The sequence below is a fragment of the Lichenostomus cassidix genome, chromosome 3, assembly GCF_008360975.1.
Source record: "Lichenostomus cassidix isolate B80296 chromosome 3, HeHo_3.0, whole genome shotgun sequence".
Taxonomy (NCBI): Eukaryota; Metazoa; Chordata; class Aves; order Passeriformes; family Meliphagidae; genus Lichenostomus; species Lichenostomus cassidix.
In genome coordinates, this window is record NC_139483.1 from 29461319 (window position 1) to 29479850 (window position 18532).

General features: G+C 36.2%; 1 protein-coding gene across 2 annotated transcripts in view; it reads right to left on the reverse strand.

The window, feature by feature from the left end:
- ZFAND3 (zinc finger AN1-type containing 3) overlaps positions 1 to 18532 on the reverse strand; it is a 134574-nt gene that overhangs the window by 91960 nt on the left and 24082 nt on the right. For both annotated transcript variants that reach the window (XM_085055089.1, XM_085055090.1), the window contains exons 2-3: positions 9556 to 9596; positions 7698 to 7724 (exon numbers count right to left, since the gene is read on the reverse strand). In XM_085055089.1, the coding sequence (XP_084911215.1) occupies positions 7698 to 7724; positions 9556 to 9596 (68 nt within the window). The remainder of the gene's footprint in view (positions 1 to 7697; positions 7725 to 9555; positions 9597 to 18532) is intronic.

Here is an 18532-nt window from a genome sequence, read left to right on the forward strand (position 1 = left end):
ATTCAACATAAAATTCTAACTTCTGTATCTCTAAAGACAACAGTCATTATATTTTCCATTTAATTAATACTACATGTAAACTCAGTCACAGATGGTTTGGTTTTTCTAACAAAAGCACAAAGTTATAGTTGTATTGACTAAATCTGCATGAGCAGTTTGCCCTCTGGTGACTAACTTTGTGAGAACATACAAGTTTTGCAATACATATGAGAAGACTGGTATGAATAAACAATGACTGCCATGTTTGCAAGCTCCATAAGAAAAAGCATTAAAAGTTTTAAAAGAAATGGTATGCATTAATTGTAGCAGCACAATATGATTTCATTTATTTTAAGAGGAGAAACAAACTGGACTGAAGATAAAGAGTCAAGAAGATGAAGAACAGAAATGCAACTGCAGAAAAGACAGATACAGAAAAGAACTGAAATACCAGAATTTTGCTTAAGACTTCTGCAGGCTAAGACAAAATAAAAGAACAAAAGGTCCCTAACTGCACACATTCCTCAAGGGTATAAAAGGAAAAGTCCAAAATCAGGTTGTCCAAAATGAGCAGGAAATACTATAATCTCTCAGTGACTGATGAGGAACAGAACTGCAAGACAAAAAAAACCCAACTTGTCTAGCATCACAAAGAAATCCTCATTGATTGTGAAAAGGAAATCAAGTCAGGAGCATAGCTACCTGTCTAGCTGCTAGATCACATTTCTTTTATATGAAATGGATAAAGAAATTAAAAGTCATCACTTACATTTTGTTCTATTATCCAGATCACATTTGTCCCATACACCTGCTTCCCTAACAGCTTAAATCACCTTAGCAAAAAAGGGAAGTTGTACTTCCCTTACAACTAGCTGAACAAAAAGGTTTTCACAAGGGAGGTCTTTCTTGGTCTTGCCTTGCTTGTGTATGCAAGGACTGCTGAAATGTTGTCTGAATTAAACAGCATGACTGTTCACCTGCATTCTCTCTCACTGTCCTTAGCTAAGACTTGCTGTTGGACAGTAACTACCTCCATTTGGAGATGCTCATGCATGTAGATGTACAAATTAATTGTAGTAAGAGAGAAAAGGAAATGCTGGGGTGGAATGCAAGAAAGAATTGTAAATTAGAGTTAACTTCCAAAATCATTGTTGTGTCTTGCTTGAATTCACCAGGAAGTTTAGTTAGCCTGCAGATCAGTAGAATGCTAGGAAATTTCTTCAGTGATCCTAAATATCGATCATAAACACGTATCTTCTCTGTTACCTCAAACTGGTAACCTCCTCTTGGTCACCTCGCACATAACCTTAGCACCCTAATTAAATAAATGTTATTTCTAGATTCCTTCTGTTGTAAAATACCCTTTGAAATCAGCTCTTTTACCATCTGGCACTCCTCCTGTTCTACCTCAGCCTCTTGTGTAGCAGTACAAGGGGAAAGAGAAAGGTTAGCTGGTAGTCCTGTACAATTCTGATGTAGCGCTAGCAATTAGAATTCTAGAAAACACGCAGTCAGCTCAAACAGATATCCTTGTGCATTCCTAAATACTCTGCAGGCAGTAGCGCCTAACACATCTCCAATGGCAAACTACATTTTATTTAAAAGACAAAACATGAATCTGCATAATACTTCTCCAAGGAATGAATGAAATGTTTCTAAAATGCACTCACTGATACTGCCCTCTCTTCTCAGACAGAAAGAGTTAAATATCCTCTTTTTATTCCCTGAGGGCTGCTGGTCCCACGAAGAGGTGCCATGTTTTATTTAAAACATGCTCTCTCTCAGTAACCACTTGTTCTAATTGGCAAGGCAAGGCTGGGTCCCCAAAGCACATAGCTCGTTAGATTCAGTTTGGATTACAAAAACACGATGAAACAAACTGCATCGAAATGTACAAATTAACAGCTCAGGAGTGCACGACACGGACATGGAATTAGATTGTAATATGGAACAAACTCCACAGGGAGGCTAAGGAACAAATCACTAGTGTCTCTATAAATTGTAGAAGGGTTCCAAACGAGAAAATACACAAAACAGAGCACAGACTTTTCCATAAATCAAGCAAATGGCTAAATTAGGGGAAAAAAAAAAAAAAGGGAAAGCATTCCATCTTCTATCTTATGCTCACATATATAAGAGAACGGAGTAATAAAAAAGTTAAATAAATTAAACCCATAGCTTGCACATCCACAATAGGTAACCCCACTTTCATGCTGGCAAAGTGCAAGCATCATGGGAATTAAGTCATATTTCTAAATATTTTTTTTACATCAACAGAGAACACATACACAAGAGACCAAATTACAGCTGGCGTTTTGAGTCATTTGGAAGTTATGAGTTTAAGGGGAACAAGATACTAAGAAAAGAGAAAGAAACTGGCTTTACCATAAAGAAAAAAATAGTAGAAAACAGACCTATGAAAAACTAAAATACAAATCTGAGAAAAAAAAGGGTTTGAGCTCTTTTCCTTGCTTGTAGATCAATCTATAAAATGGGACTGGCGATCCCCGAAGAAAACACGTGAAAAAATATCAGTGATGTCTTGTCAAGACAGAGAAAATAGTCAATTAGGACTATTTGGTAGTCTTTTCGGGTAGCCTGTACTGAGAAAAGGTCGTATTTTTGCTTGAGTGTAATTTATATTTTTAACAAATGAGCCCTAGCCGACTAGACTAAATTTTGCAAGACACAATCCAACAGCCACTAATGTCCTACAGGGTAGTTTGCTGATAAGATTGATTTACTGTAAAATGATAATAGTTATTAATTAAAAGGCATTCAATTTTACTAGACTGTGTTAGTGAAAAGACACAGTTGTGTGATGGGATAATGCCCCACTAACTTAAAGTAGACAGAAAGAAGAAAAGAGAAAAAGAAAAATCTGTCCTACCTCAATGCACAATATTTGAGTGACAGCTCTGAAAGAATTTCTCTTTCTTCCACTAACAATTGCACAGAAACTTCATGGCTCTGTCCTCCATCAGTGCTTGCCCCTTCCCACTATTTCATACAGGGCAAGATAAAGGAGGATGAAAAAGGAAAAAATAATTGAGCACACCAAACCAGCAGCTGAGCCACTGGCTCTGTTGACACCCTTCACTGCACTGCTGTGCACACAATGCCTTCACACAGCCAGGTCCCAGGAAAATTAAGGTTGTGCCTTCCACACAGCATCTTTAACACCTTCTTACATAATGCATAACCAAATCATATCAGGACTGACACAAAGCAACATAGGAGCACTGCACTCTGCAGCTTCCATGCCATGACAGTGTAGACATGGACCCCTCGAGTAATGTTTTACAAACTTCATTCAACATGTGATCTGTACTTAACTCCAACAAGACTAGAAAGTTTCAGGGATCCCTCTCTCCCAAATTTCCAATTCTCCTGTATATACTGAGACCTAGGAAGGTGTAGTACAAATATGCTGGATGATTTGGTTGATGTTTACTTTAAACAAAGGTAAAATGATTAGTCCTAAGCTCACATCATACAACTGTACTTGAATAAATTAATTTTCTATTAATTTCTATCTCTCCTCTGAAGCTTTAATAAAGGTTAGGGTAATAGGAGTCAACTGAAAACCCTTCCCAACTCTTCCACAAAATATTGCCCTGTTCTAACAATCCAAACAGAGCTACTACTCAGATTTTTACATTTTTTTAAAGCCAAAGAATATTGCATACTAACAGACTAAAAGGAATGATTGGGGTCAGCAGTGCAAATCAAGCTTATAAACAACTGAAGTAGTTTGTCCAATTTTTTTCTTAATTCCATTTCATGGTGAGTCCCTTTTTCAAGCTTAGCATGCATCTCATGTTTCAAGTTTACTAATTATGCTAAGACATCTTTTTTCTACCAAGCTTACCCATTTAGAAATTCTTTGTGTATAAAGAAATTGAATGTATGCCAAACAGTATCTATGGTTATATCTGAAATGTTACAGTTCTCTACTAGTAGGAACTCTAGACGTTACAAGCATTTTTGTTGCCACTGTAGAAGCCATACAGTCTTCTAAAGAAATATTTAGCTGCAAGCCTGACTGTGTAATAAAAGTTAAAGATGAAGCTTGACTACTTTCAAGCTCTAGCCAGAGAGAGCCATTTTTTACTGCAAGCAGTCCATGTACTCGCAAATACAACGAGAGACATGAATACAGCAGCAAACTCTAACCTAATGAAAGCAACATATTGAGACACTGGCTTCTATTAGGAGCCAACAAAGGGAATACCATACTGAAAAAAAAAAGTCTTGTGTAGTGGTAAAGAAAACTAGTTCTTAGAGACATTTTCAAACTTCTGGAAACATTTCTTGCTGCTTTTCTAAAAAAGTACTAAAACTTGTGGACTCACATTGGAAACTACAAGCATATGAAAAATACAAACATAACAGATTTGTCATCATTCTTTTAGGACTGAAAACTTTATGAGCAGAAGGGCTGAATGAAGCATAATTTATCATTTATCATACAATAGGGTACAGCAGAAAAAGCATAATTTGAACTAGCAATGTGCACGATGCACCTGCTTGAAGGGTTTCCAGTAAGAAAACTGAAAGCTTGATGAAGGAACAAATGAGCAGTTAATTAACAGCAAAATCCATTTAGGCAGCAACGCTATTTTTGCCAGCTTATGCTTACAATAGGAGTTATTACTGCCAGACGTGGCAGCAGTAACAGACAAGTTCTAAAGAGCTCCCAAGATTCACAAAAACTGAGAAAAGAAAATTGTACTATTCAATAACTCTGAGACACAAAAAACTCCCTATTCTGTAAGCTCCAAAAACTGTGTGTGATTTAAGTATGACAAAATAAAGGTCTGCTCAACAATGCAGGAAGGTTAAGATATGCAAAAATATGAAATAACTCTATAGTCAGTCATCTGAGTTCAGGCAATAGGTGAATAACCTGATACTTCTAGAGTCAGACAATATACAGTACATATTAATGCCTATTTTTCTTTTTCACCTCTTATTAGATCTTTTCAATTCAGGAACACAAAAGATACTATCAAAGTTAAAAAAATTCATAATAACCTAGCATGGAGTTAAGCATATGTATTGAAAATACATATGCGGTTCCAGCAATACTGATTTTCTGCTTGTATAATGAAGATTTAAAATCTGTAATTTTTTACTCATCAAGAATACAGTATATAAAAAAAGTGTGTTTTATTTCAATCCAGAAAGAAGACCGAACTATGAATTGAAACCCCTAAAAGTCAGACAATTCTTGGGTCATATGGTTGAGTTATCTTCTCAATTTCAGTGATGCTGATCTAGTACTTCACACAATATGAATATAAATACTGCACAGCTAGATTAAGAGATGAACACCCACCTCTAGAAGTTTCAATTACACTTTCAGACAGAATGCCTATGATTTTGATTCACAAATTCATGGATACTCCAATCATATTTTATAGTCTTCCTGTTTTCCAATTGCATCTCTCCACCAAACCATCCAATGCTGCACTTACCTTCAGCTTCACACACTATTGAACAAGCTGAAATCCACTTCTGTACCTCTCTTTCCAATGCTGATAGGAACATAATACAAATTAAGCCTTCTAGGCTCACAATCGAATGGATTGAAGGCAGACTGCATTTTTGGGGGGTGAGGTAAGTAGAAAACACAGTTTTACCATATTTTCTCTTAAAATTTTTGTTCTTACTCTGTAATAGTTTGTTCTGTAACTGTTCCCAGAGGTTCCAATTAAAACTGAATTCTTGAGGTACCAGGTGTTGTTTCCATGAATGCAGAATTCCTGCCTGAAAGATCCTATTTTATAAAGTGGCATTTCAAAAGTACTCAAACAAGGTCCCTACCTGAAATTGATATTAAAACTTCCATAAACCTAATGGGAGCAAAGAAAGGTTAATAAAGAGTACCTTTGAAAATTTTCTCTCATCACTGTCCTGTATTTTAATCATTCAGAATTCACAGATCACCATATTGAAAGAAGGCTGCAGCATTAGTGGAAGATGTGGTGTCACTAAGAGAGATACTCTAGCCATAAATTTGTATTTTTTTTATTTACCAGCCTATATTCTGACCAGAAAACAACTCCCAAAAAAAACTCCCAAACCCACACCACTTTACTGCATTTGTGTTCTGGATGCATGGGAAGTCTGAAGCAACTATGTCTTAACCATCTAAAGAGCATATTTATTTGAAGCACTTCAATATGCAGGGTTACACTTGTACAATATCTGGAGACTTTGAGGCATTGATAACACATGGTCAGCACTGAATTGGAGACAATGTTGTGAAGTACTTTGCAGAAGTACAATTAACTTGCAATTATTTCAGAGAAGCCCTTGAACATTTCCACAGGGTTTATGTAAAACAAGTCAGGTATTCCTTCTTGGAACAGGCAGATGGTGCGAAGAGGATGCAAAGACAGCTGAAGAGGGTAGCTAACTTCAAGCTCTTCTACAGAATTTATCAACCCTTATGTGCAAGCTAAGAACGAGTTTGTGGCAAATGAACACTAATTTTGTAGTTGTACAGAAGAGCTTAGTGAACTTTTTGGATCTAGGTGAAAACATTGGGCACTTACAGGCAAAGGGTTGCATGTATCTGTGCAGCACCCAGCTCATTCTTGCCATAGAAAATGAACAACTTCATCTCTGCAGTAACTTGTAATCAGTATTCCCATGTTTAATGTAAAAAAAAGTAAAAAAAGATAGCCAAAACAAGGAATGACAGTCTCCCTGCTATATAATCTGGTTACTTTTGCTGTTTGTCTCATCTTTGGACAAATGTGAGTGAAAATTCAGTGCATTAATTTTGATAATAAATATAGAAATCAGAAGCATTTGGTCAAACAATAAGGCAAACTGACATTACCCTTTGATGCAATTATTTGCTAATTAATATGATGGATGTCAGACTATGACCATTTTTCCACCAAGGGATGGGTGTTGGTTTAGGAATGGTATTCCTGAATTTAGTGTCCCACTGAAACTCCAAACCACAAGCCACTTCCTCACTTCCCCCTCCCCTTGTGGCAGGCTGGACAGGAGAACTGGAGGTACAACATGTAAAGATCGTGGGTTGAGATAATAACAATTTATTGGAAACAGCAATGAGATAACAAAACTAACAGTAACAGCAACAATATTAATAACAAAAATGTGACGAGAGAGGTAAGTGGTTTACATGCAGAATGCTCAGAACTGGCATTATCCAACCACTCCCTCTGCCAAGTGTTCCTGACTGGAAAGCAACCCCTTCTCCCTGGAAAAGTGTTCCCGTCCCTTACCCCTGGCAATGAGGAGAGGAGGTACAGAATAACCTCTGTGTCCTAGCCAGGCCTGCTCTTGGCGACTGCAAAAATTAACCCTGTCCTGGAAGAACCAGAACAATGGGGAAGCCAGGAAATGCAGAAGCAAAGACTTCATGATCATGAATTTACAAACTTGTAGGTAGTTCAGAAAGTCTGAAAAAACCTGCTAAGATAGGAAGGCTCCATGAATAACTCATACTGCACTGTAAACACAACAGTTTCATCCCTTGCTGACTTGTTGCCCTTCTCCCCTGATATGCATAAAAAAGGAATGCTTGCACAAATGTAAGGGTCTTTCCTGCTGTGTGTGTCTCAAATTTTTTTTTTTTTTTAAAGAAGACTGGATTCTAGGTGTTCCCTCTGGAAAAAAGTAAAAAAAAAAAAAAAGAAAAAGGTAACAAAAAAGTAATTTAAAGTGTTACTAACCTTTTTCGTTGTGTGGATTTCTTTTTTCTGAAATAAAAGAAAAAGGAAATAATGGTCAAGAGAAATAATATTTTGAAATCTTCCCTCTGCTTCAATACATTTGCATAAATAACCTGCCATATTAAAAGAGAACAAAGAGGAACCTTTTGTCACATCCTTTCTCTGGAGTGCCTGAAATAGTGAGAAACGTATTTCAACACCTTACTTGCCTAAAATCTTGCTGTGGTGGTTAAATTCACAGAAAAAAGAGTATACAACTTTCTGTATCAATAAGTAGCTAGAAACCCAGTATAAAAAAATACGCTAAAAATATTTCAGTAACATCAGGAAAAAAAAAAGAAAAAATAGAAAAACACTTTTATGTTGAAATTAAAACACTGAGATGTTTTGAGTTATGACTCCAACACAACTGGTTATTTCAACAGTACTTGCCGAAGGAACCCTAGTTAAGATCTAAATGTCTTTTTCTATAGTACCTTGTTTTATTCCAACCAGTAGTAGCTTTTGAAGTCACTAAACTCTTCCAAAGATTTATGTCATTAAAATAAACAGGCTCTAAAGAACACCTTGAAAATTTAAAAACATAAGCTCTTCCATCCCCACCCCGCCAATCACATGAAGTCTCGTAATTTTACAACAGAGAAAAATTAACTTTATCATAAGTAATGGCATTCCAGAAGAATTACAGAATAGAAGCCAAGAACTTTTCTTCTTGTCAAAAAGAAACAAAATTACAAACATACAAACGAACAAAATGCAAACCAGTAAAAACCAAAATGGTCTGCTGGCTGTGAAGTGTTGGGTACTCTGCTAAACTCAGCAAATGAGGGATGGGCTGTTTTGATGTCTCAGAATCAGAATGCCTGCATTGCTGAGTACACAAACACAAGTTGTTTACAGTACTAATATGAACATAACAGTCATACTGAGTCAAATCAAAGACCTGTTTGTAACTGTGGTCAGTAGGGAAAGAGTACAAGAAATTACTTACAAGTTCTTCAATATACCCTTTCCAGTGACCCATGGCTTTGGAAAACAGCCAGAGAAATACATTTTACTAAACAACCTTTTGACAATCTTTATTTCTCATGTGCATGTTTAATGAAGTGATGCTGAACCCAGTATCTGATATCTAAAAGTCAAAATTCATTTTTTGTTTTAAAAATTCTAAACAAAGCCTTAAAGTTTAAAAAAAATGCTGAACCTTTTATAATTTTATCTGTTGCCCTAAAGCAACTAAAAATCATGACCTATGACAGGACTTTAATTACAATTAAGTTTAAAATAATAAATAATACCCAAAAAATTAATTCATAAAGGTGAAGCTAGAAGCTGCTAACAGAAAAAGGTCAATAACAATTCCTAAGATTTTACACAATAGCAATGACCTTACAATAAGAAAATAATACGCAGTAATTAGAACAGCCTACTGATGAGTTACAGATGATTTAATTTTTAAGGGTGGAAAGTTAAAAGAAATGGAACAAGGTGTTCTATACCGATTTTTAATCTTTTTATCAATTCTATATATCAGAGGTTACTATAAAATAAATCCCACAAAAATCCAAATTGCAATTCAGACTTATTCACTGTGGAAACCACCTCATCTCTACAGAAGCTGTGCTGGCAATGGAGCTCTGCAGTTCAAGGATTTACCTTGAACTTCAAGAACAAGGTTTGATGGGTACATTTACACAAGAGGTGCTTGATTAGCAACTAAATTAAGCACCAAAGAGAGGAAAATCTGATTACATATACACACTGAAGGAAGAGATATCCATGCAAAAATCTGAACGGAGATGCCAACAATGTGGTTTCAATAATCTAACGGAAACACAAAACCTTTTACTGCACTTACCAGCAAAGCATTTGGAACAGAGATTCATAGTCTTGCTGGACCTGGGGCAAAAAATAAAAAAAAATAGAGCTAAAAAATTTATTATATATCTAATCAATACAGAGAAGTTTTTGGGGGAATGAAGCAAGGGCACAGAAAAGGTAAGAACTTAAACAGCTAGGAATCAAATGTAAGCGGCTGGAAGTGGCTGAACTAGAATCAGAGTATGGGAAAAGACTTTATATGGTAATCTCTTTCCAAGAGTTATCAAAACATGACTTCCACACGTTTACCTCACATATGAAAATAAATTTACTTTACCATTCAATGTATATGTTACACTTTCATCATTCAAATCTTTCTACTGCAATGTGATAATAATGATAGACAGGAAGCACCAATACATTCCACTTGAATATTAGACTCCTCTTGGCAACAGTTCTGCAGTCCTGACAAATCCCGAATACAATACAGCAATGGAGAGATTAAAGTATTGTACTTATAAGAACACAGACAGATGTGCTCTTGGAAGTCTAGCTGGAATGGCTTAAGTAGTTATTACCTCAAGCTGTTCATTACTACCCTCAGCTGCATCCAGCAGTAATTTAAAATAGCCTGACTGACTTTGCACTGACATGGGCTAGGATGGTTCATATGATCCACAAGGGGAGCTCAGCTTTGAGAGCAGCAACCTTCAGCTGGGAGAAAAGCAGCAGGAGAACAGGAGCAATATCTTATGCCTCCCAGATGTCTACAAGGTGTTTATGCAATTATGCCACAAGAGTTCAAATCTCAGAAATTCAGCTGCCTCATGGAGGAAAAAAAAAAAAAAAAAAGGAAAGAAAAAAAGGAAAAAAAGAAAAAAATTAGGGTTATAGACCTCTCTAGAGCTCCCATGAAAATACCCAAAGCAATATACTATGTTTCCCCCAGTTTACAGAAAGTTCTCTTCTAAAATCACAACTTCTTTACAAAGTAACCTGGAGAATATTCTCAAAAGTTCTCTATATGTTACAGTATCTTTAGGTAAGAACAATGCAGTTTCTGTGCACACTGCCCAATATTTGATTTCTTCAGCATTCCTGAATCAGCTCTGCCATTATTTACAGGCATTAACGCCATCCTGGACAGGTCTGAAAGTACCTATTAACAGGCACAGTTGTATCATAACTGTCCATGCCCATAAGACCTTTTTTACCTCCTCAGGGCAGCCTCCACCTGGAACACATAATTTAGCCAAATTAGCTGCACTTTTATCTTTAGAAATATGCATACACAGAAACAACTAAGACTACCAAAACAGTTGTTTTCTATCTCCAGCCAAACAGGAATGGAATTTTGAGACGAGATCTGTGTCTAATAACACATAAATTATTAAAAACTTCTTGTTATCTTGAGACAAAAAATTTAACAATATTTTCAAAGCAATTATATCACAAATGAACATGTATCAGAATTATAGATTTTTTTCCCCCTTCCATGAGTTTGCAGATGGTTACTTTGAATGACTTTCAAGTAACGAAGTAAATCCAGGCTTGGTCAACCACATCTTAGTATAAGTCACAAAGTCACTTCAAAACATTACAGCTGCTTTTCAATTCAAGCACATCTGAAAGCTAGTTCACGTCAGGCTCAAAAATTCTATAAGAACACATATCACTGCAGATTTGAGACAAAAGCATTTGCCAGCTATAGCAAGAGCCATGGACACATGAAAGCTACATTTAAATGCAAACAGTATGTGCACAGGAGAAAAGTTAATTCCCAGGAAAAGAAAAGCAGAACAGCACTTGGAGCCATACCAATATATCATCAGATTGGTAGATACCCAAAGATTCAGTATCTATGTTGATGCTCTGCACAGATTATCTACCTTCAAGAGAACTGCAATTAAAACCAGCATGGTGAGTAAACACCTACAGCATCAGTGTGCTGCAGTTCAGTACTCACTGCTTATGGGTTAGACCTTCTGGAGCAGCTCAATATGCCAGGCAGGACCTTCTCTGCAAAGCCATTAAACCACAGGGGCAGCAAAGAAAAAGAAAGGCAGAGTTCAGCTGGTTCATATTGATGGTATTGGAACGGGCAATGACAAATGTTTTCAGTGGCATAATCGACCATCTCAGCTGTTACATATCAATCCAAAGCCTCATATACTATTTACTTATCAGCACACCAACGATGGAAAACACAGAAGCAAACACAACATAGAGCTCTGTGAAAAAGACAAAAAAAGGCTGTCGTGTACTTCTAACACGCAAAATCCCCTCAAATTTACTGAAAGGACAGCACTATTGGACAAGTGACCTTGTAAGCCAAGTAACACTGTTGCAGTTTCAAGGATTACTTTCTCATACATCCTTGTATACGCCTTTTCAAGGCATCCAAGTCAGTCTGAAGGCTGCTACATTTGATGAGAACCTGAACCTTGAGCGGTATTTTTCTCAGTTTCTTTTGCACAGTCACTTGAGTGCAGGTACATCAATATTAAACTAGAACTAAGAAAACAGCAGAGACAGAGTAACAGCATTGATTAACAATCAGCTTCTTTTTGAAAATGCAATACTTAATTAGAGCAAAAGTTTTAAAAAGAAAATGCATTAGGCAGTTTATATACATCAAATTTATTAGGTATTATCCAAAAGTCATGTCACTGTCTGTCAAGTAAAATGTTTGACAGCTTTTTGCTACACTGCAAATCCCTCCTCTCATTGCTAGGATCTCTTCTTTTCAGCAGGCAAGGGTTCACTCACCAGATTTAAAATCAAGCAAACCTGCATGTTGCTGTTCTCTCATGAAGCACATCTTGTTAACCAAATCACTGGTTTACATTAATTATTTCTCAGCAACTCCAGAATTCACTGGAAGCTAAGGCTATCAGGGAGGAACATGAAAATGGAAAAAGTCCTTTGTTCCTGACAGCCATCTCAAATATATCATACACCTGCAATACCTGTTATTTCTAGAGATAATTTTATTTGAAACACTCTTAGTTCTGAAATATCAAACAGCCCAGATCACGACATAGCTAGCCCTCTGTTTCCACTTCGTAGGAAAAAGATGGTCATAGATGACTTTAAGGGAAGGCATAATTCCTGTTTCTAGGAACACATAGCAAAATCATGACTGTAATGGTGAATAAGGGACAGCAAAGCTAGAATTCAAAGTTAGTCCTGGCAATGAGAATTGCATATTTTAGACTCTAAGTCTTTAGGCTGACACCCAACACTCCTACACCCTTTTGACACAGCTGGTTTGGGATATGCTTTTGAATCAGATATCAAATCACCATGGTTTTTAACTGCACATATTATAGTAATTCCTAGATTTCCCTTTATGAAAGTCAGCTTCATGCTGAACAGCACCTAATCCAGAATTACTCACAGTATACATTTTATATGTACAATATCCCTAAAAAGTCAGTTTTATACTGGTAATTTATAATCTCCACTTGTACATAATTTAAGATGGTGCTCAGAAAGACATTCATATTTATAGATAAATCAAGTCAAACAGAATGGCATTATCGCTGAGGCAGAATAAAAAGTTAAACTCTTTTTGAAGGTACTTCCATCTGTCAAAAAGAAACCATTTAACTAAAGAGTGACACGAAATTGTTATGTAGATTGGAAACCACAAGGTGAAGCAAGCTCAGAAGGTTAAGTGGCAGACTAAGTTAAAGGCAGAGGATACTTCATGCCAGCTGGAACACCCCAGAGGCTACAGAATGATTGCATGCAACAGTTCTGCAGGGTTCAGTAAAGGTGTGGGCATTAAAACTGCCTCTGCTGCCAAAGAAAAAAATCCCTTAACAACATGGCCATGAAAACAGTAGCAATGACATAGGGACTTTGAAAGAGTAAGACATATACAGAAATGGGAAATCCTGGAAGTTCTAAAATATTTATACTTTAGGCAGGAAATAAATCATATGTAAGGGTAAAAATAAAATGCACATTTGAGGTTCTCCACACCATCATCCCTTGTGCTATTGTGCCCACAAATAGCCCCAGCAAAGGGAACTATTTGAGCATGCAGACAGACAGGCAGACAGACCACCATAAGGTCCCAACCTCAGTGAGATGCACATCTACATCTCCAGTTAAAGGTGCATAATACAAACTGAGACTCAGCAAGAGGCATTAAATAGCAAAAATCAAACACTTCAGATCCTATACATGCTCATATCCTGTACTACAATCAATATGTAACTAAGAAAACTGAAGAGATTGCTTCCCTGATTCCATTTTCATATGGTACTGCCAGTACATTCTTGCTAAGGTGTGGAGTGGCCTTATCTGCTCCACTAAGAGCACTTGATCTCATAAACTTAATTTTCTGCTCTAAACTACTAATTATTCCTTTTATTCCCTATAATTTTACTGTATATCATTGTGAGGTACCATCCAAATCAAAGTACATTCTATTCTGTCTTCACCGGAAGTTTGGTTTTCCTTCCCCCTCTCCCAGTAAATGACTATCAATACAAAACCATGTTCAGAGAATGCAACTGAATTCTTGCCATAAATCTCAAAGACACAACTGTTAGATGCACAGTAGCTGATCACAATAAACAGAATCAAGAGACACTCTCAATCTGAAGATTCAAGGACAAGTTACATGTGGAAATTTTGTACAGTCAGAGTTAAAAAGACACATACCAAAATTTGACTGATACTAAAGATACTCTGACTCCAAAAACAACCTTCTGCCAAGACACTTAGGTAAGCACACCTAATAAATAATGAAGGTTTTGTAACAAAATCCTCCATTTTCCGGCAGATGGTCAGGTGCTTCATAGCTTCGCCATCCCATCTTTAAGATGACAAATCAAAAGCAGACCAGAAACACTAAAAGCTAATACTAGCTTTACTCTACAAAAGTGCCAAAGGGCAATACAAAATATCAGTTTCACCTGTATTAGCACGCCACCTAGACTTCTTAAGGTAATGGTGAACTAGTAGTATTAGATGCTCATCAAAGACAAGAATTGTGCAGCTGCAGAATAAAAATAAATAAAGATTCTACTACAGGTATGTATTCTCAATGCTTGAAAACCAACACTAGAATAATCATAACTTTTGAAACTAATTTTTGTTCATCTGTCTTTTGATGATGGAAGAAAAAGGATTTTGGAGAAAAAATGCTTCCATATAGCATGTATGCATTAGAGGTTTATTTTTAAAGATATGAAAGCCACGGATGCTAATTAAGTATGACTAAAAAATCCCAGGTTCTGCATTTTTACTGGAAACAAGGCCTTCCAGCATATCTAGTAATGGTTTGTTATGATTCAGAAGTTGCTATGACTTGGTAGCAGGAAAATGTATCTACTTCAGTGTCACTGTAATAGCACTGGTGATTAAATGCAACATGTTAAACACTTCTTGGTCCCCTTCCAGTACAGCAATTACAGTGGGATCACAGTGTCACTACAGTAGACATGTATCTCAGCCCCTGAATGATACCTGTCCAACACTGTCAGGGGCTGTATGTTTGAGAAAGATTAACATAGTATGAATCATGTAATTAATTAAATAAAACTACAAAGATACTCCCTACATACTCAGCACATACAATGTCATCCATTTTGCAACTTAGGATGGCTATACATATGTTAAATCAATGCATTTATACTACTGTAGTTAATGATCTGTCACCATTTCCATTAGAAAGCAATTTTCAAAGCCTTAGAACTCTGCTAAGAATTCACTCTGAACCGAATCCTGGCAAAACCATAGCACTCACATTTACTTTCATCCAAATAAATTAGAAGGATTATTTATTATTAAAAGAAAATCGATCCAATTCTGTATTTCCCTGACACTTTTCATCATTCATTTAGAGCATCTAACACTTTACCTTGTATAGGAGGGAGGTTAATTAGGCTGTGTTAATAAGATCCTCAGTTGTCCTTTGAAAGTTCTATATATCCTGTACACTAGTTTCTGAAGAAAGAAATTTTACTTGTCTATATCAGAAGTCACCGCACTGATTTCATATAAGCTGCATATTTGATATTTATAGGTCCTCTGTAATTTATGATCTTGTTAAGAGAATACAGGCAAGTTTTTTTGGCAGTTTAAACAATTATTCATATTTTCAAACTGAAGTAGTTAAATTATTCTTCATGAATCATGTATGCTAAATTCCTTTCAAATAAAAGAGCAGCAGTGGAGCATGGCAAATGCAGGTGGACCTACAGAGAACTTGGCAACAACAGTCACATGCATTCAGAAACAGAATTTTAAGTGAACTAAAATCTGAAATTAAATATCCCAAAAATGCATTCAATATCTTCTACTTCATTAGCTGTTCTATATGCTCACTGTTAAGAATTCTAGTTCAATTAGAAAAGTGTTATCAATAACATTTTTTATTATTACAACTACTATAGGAGGTTTTCTTTTAAAAACATCAGTATTCTGGCTTTGGATAACTTATTTGCACCACAAACAATTTAAATGTTGCTTATCATCTACAGATTTTTGGTAACCTGCTGAAAATGATGCTTCAATTAGTGAGCCACATGTTCTTACCTCAATTGGAAATGAAAGGGAGGGCAAACTTTCTGAACATTACAGTGTGCTAGTGCAATGCCCTTCTGGCACCTTTCCACACTTAAAAGATATGCTGATGTAGCCCAATGAAGTAGCTGGATCCTAAAATATTATTTCCAATGGGTACACTAAAGCATCTTTTTAAAACTCTATGACTGAAAGACTTTTTATGTTTTAAATATATAAAGACATTGAAGTGCTCAGTTGACAATTAGTCTGGAAAAGAGCACAAATACACAAGTGTAAGAAAGGAGAATGTGGAAAATACACAGTAAAGCAGCTTAGTCTCACAAAACACACAAAAACACTGATAAGAGTTTTCACTGAAAGCCTTCTCCAACAATTCTTAAAATAAACTGCAAAAGAATCCAGTGCATCTAAACTAGCTAAGACAGGTTGTGAGAACTTAGATGATTCATCTGGGTTTCTAACTGATCTTAAAATGTTGTTGCCCTCCGGTTAAAGCTAAGTGGTTCACATTCCCACAAATATAAAACTCTATGCTTAAAAAAAAAATCTCAGCAGCTAAATCATATACCAAACATTCCTCAGACAAATCTTTTTCAAGAAGAAGTGCAGCCTACTATTTAAAGGATAATTAAAAGGTTGGGATTCTAAGAAAGCTGAAGAGACCTTTAATGAAGTAGGAATAAAACTTGGAAGTTGTGATCTACCCACCTTCCACCAATTTCTCAAGGATATTATTTTTCTGTATATTGCAGATAATAACTAACATTGCCCTATGACAACACAATCATCCTCCTGAGGTTTACAATATGAGATATTAACTTTATCTCTTCCTTCAGATCAGACACTCCAATAAATGCTCTGCTGATAAGCAACACTCAAAAATTTATTCCATTTCTATTATTTCTTTTACCACAGGATCAGTAAATAGATACTAAATAGTAAAACATTTTTAGAAAACAAAAGCAGCTGGAAGAAACCTCAACAAAAAAACTGTTTTGTCCCCTGACTTAATGGTATGGCTAATTACATATCAAATGTTGCCAGGAAACCCTCCTAAAATACTTCCTGACCTGAACTGCCAGATTTAGCATAGAAAGTAGGAAAATGTTTGATTTTTGCTCATTTTAAGCCCAGTATGTCTCTTCTCTACACAAATCCATAGAGCAGCATTACATTTTTTTAATCAAAGTTATTTTTCTATGGCAGAAGTATACTTTAAAATGCCTGCCATTATAATGGCTTACAATGGTTAAAACTTTTGAATGCTTGGTGGGGGGGAAAGTGGAACAGATTTGTGAAGTATTTCCAAAACTGCAGTGTTCATGTCAAGTAATGTTTAAAAGGACAAGTTATGTAAACTGGTCTAAAAATGCTGCTGTGCATTAGTACAAACAAATCACACTAATAAAGTCTGGTCAAAGTATTGTGCCATATGTATTCTCCTAAAAGCTAGCAGAACAACAGAACTTTAAAATAAAGTACTTTGTTGCAGATCTCTACATTTTGTGTCAAACATTACTCAAGCAAAAAGGAGTTTCAAGTGTTGACCATCCCAAACATAAGAGAAGGCACTTGAAGCAGCACTATATGCAAAAGATCTGACAGGATGAGTCAGAGACCCAATTATTATTTTGACTATTCATTTCTGTAAGTTAAAAAGCACAGGGAGCTAGGCTCAGAAATAAAGCAGCCAAAACAAAGAGGAAGGAGTATCCCTCTGAGAAAGCAAGAGAGCATTACTATTCTGACATGAGTAAAGAGCTATGTCCTATTTGCTAATGAGCTGGTTGTCCAGGAGGATAACTCACTTGCCTAGACAACCTGAAAAAGCTGCAATATTTTGTGAATGAGTGACAAACCCCCTTTTACGGTCCTTCCCAGCTCTTGGTTATCAAGCCCTTCTAGAACTGCATGCCACGGCAGAATTGTGGCACTTCTTGAAAAGCAGCTTAACATTTTGACAAGGTGCCTGCAATCCTATCTTATTACATTGATCATTAACATGTCTGAAAGAAGCTACCAGTATGGAAGTTAATGGGCATTTTTCCTTCTCCCCATTTAAAACGAGTTTCATTAGTCCCCAAAAGTTTAGATGGATGTTCACTATGGGAAATTTACTTTCTTCCACCCTAGCCTGTCTCATACCCAATTGTATAGTCAAGAAGCAACGTGGCTCTTACTCTGGTCAGTGCTGTCTCTACACCTGATTTACCACATGCAGACATTTTCAGTTCTCAGGTGTGAAAATATAGCCATGTCTCATGATCCTGTTTTAGAAATTAAGAGTACTTCAGCTCCTCCTTGGGAATTTGAAATGAATTGTATTAAGATTGTGCCTACACTAGGAGCAATTTGCCACTTAACTGAACAAAATATTCCTGAAAGCAGATTTACCTATCAGAAAACAATACTGCCCTGCTGTTACAATAGAAGAAAAATAAGAGAAATAAAGTAGGAAAAAAACCCAC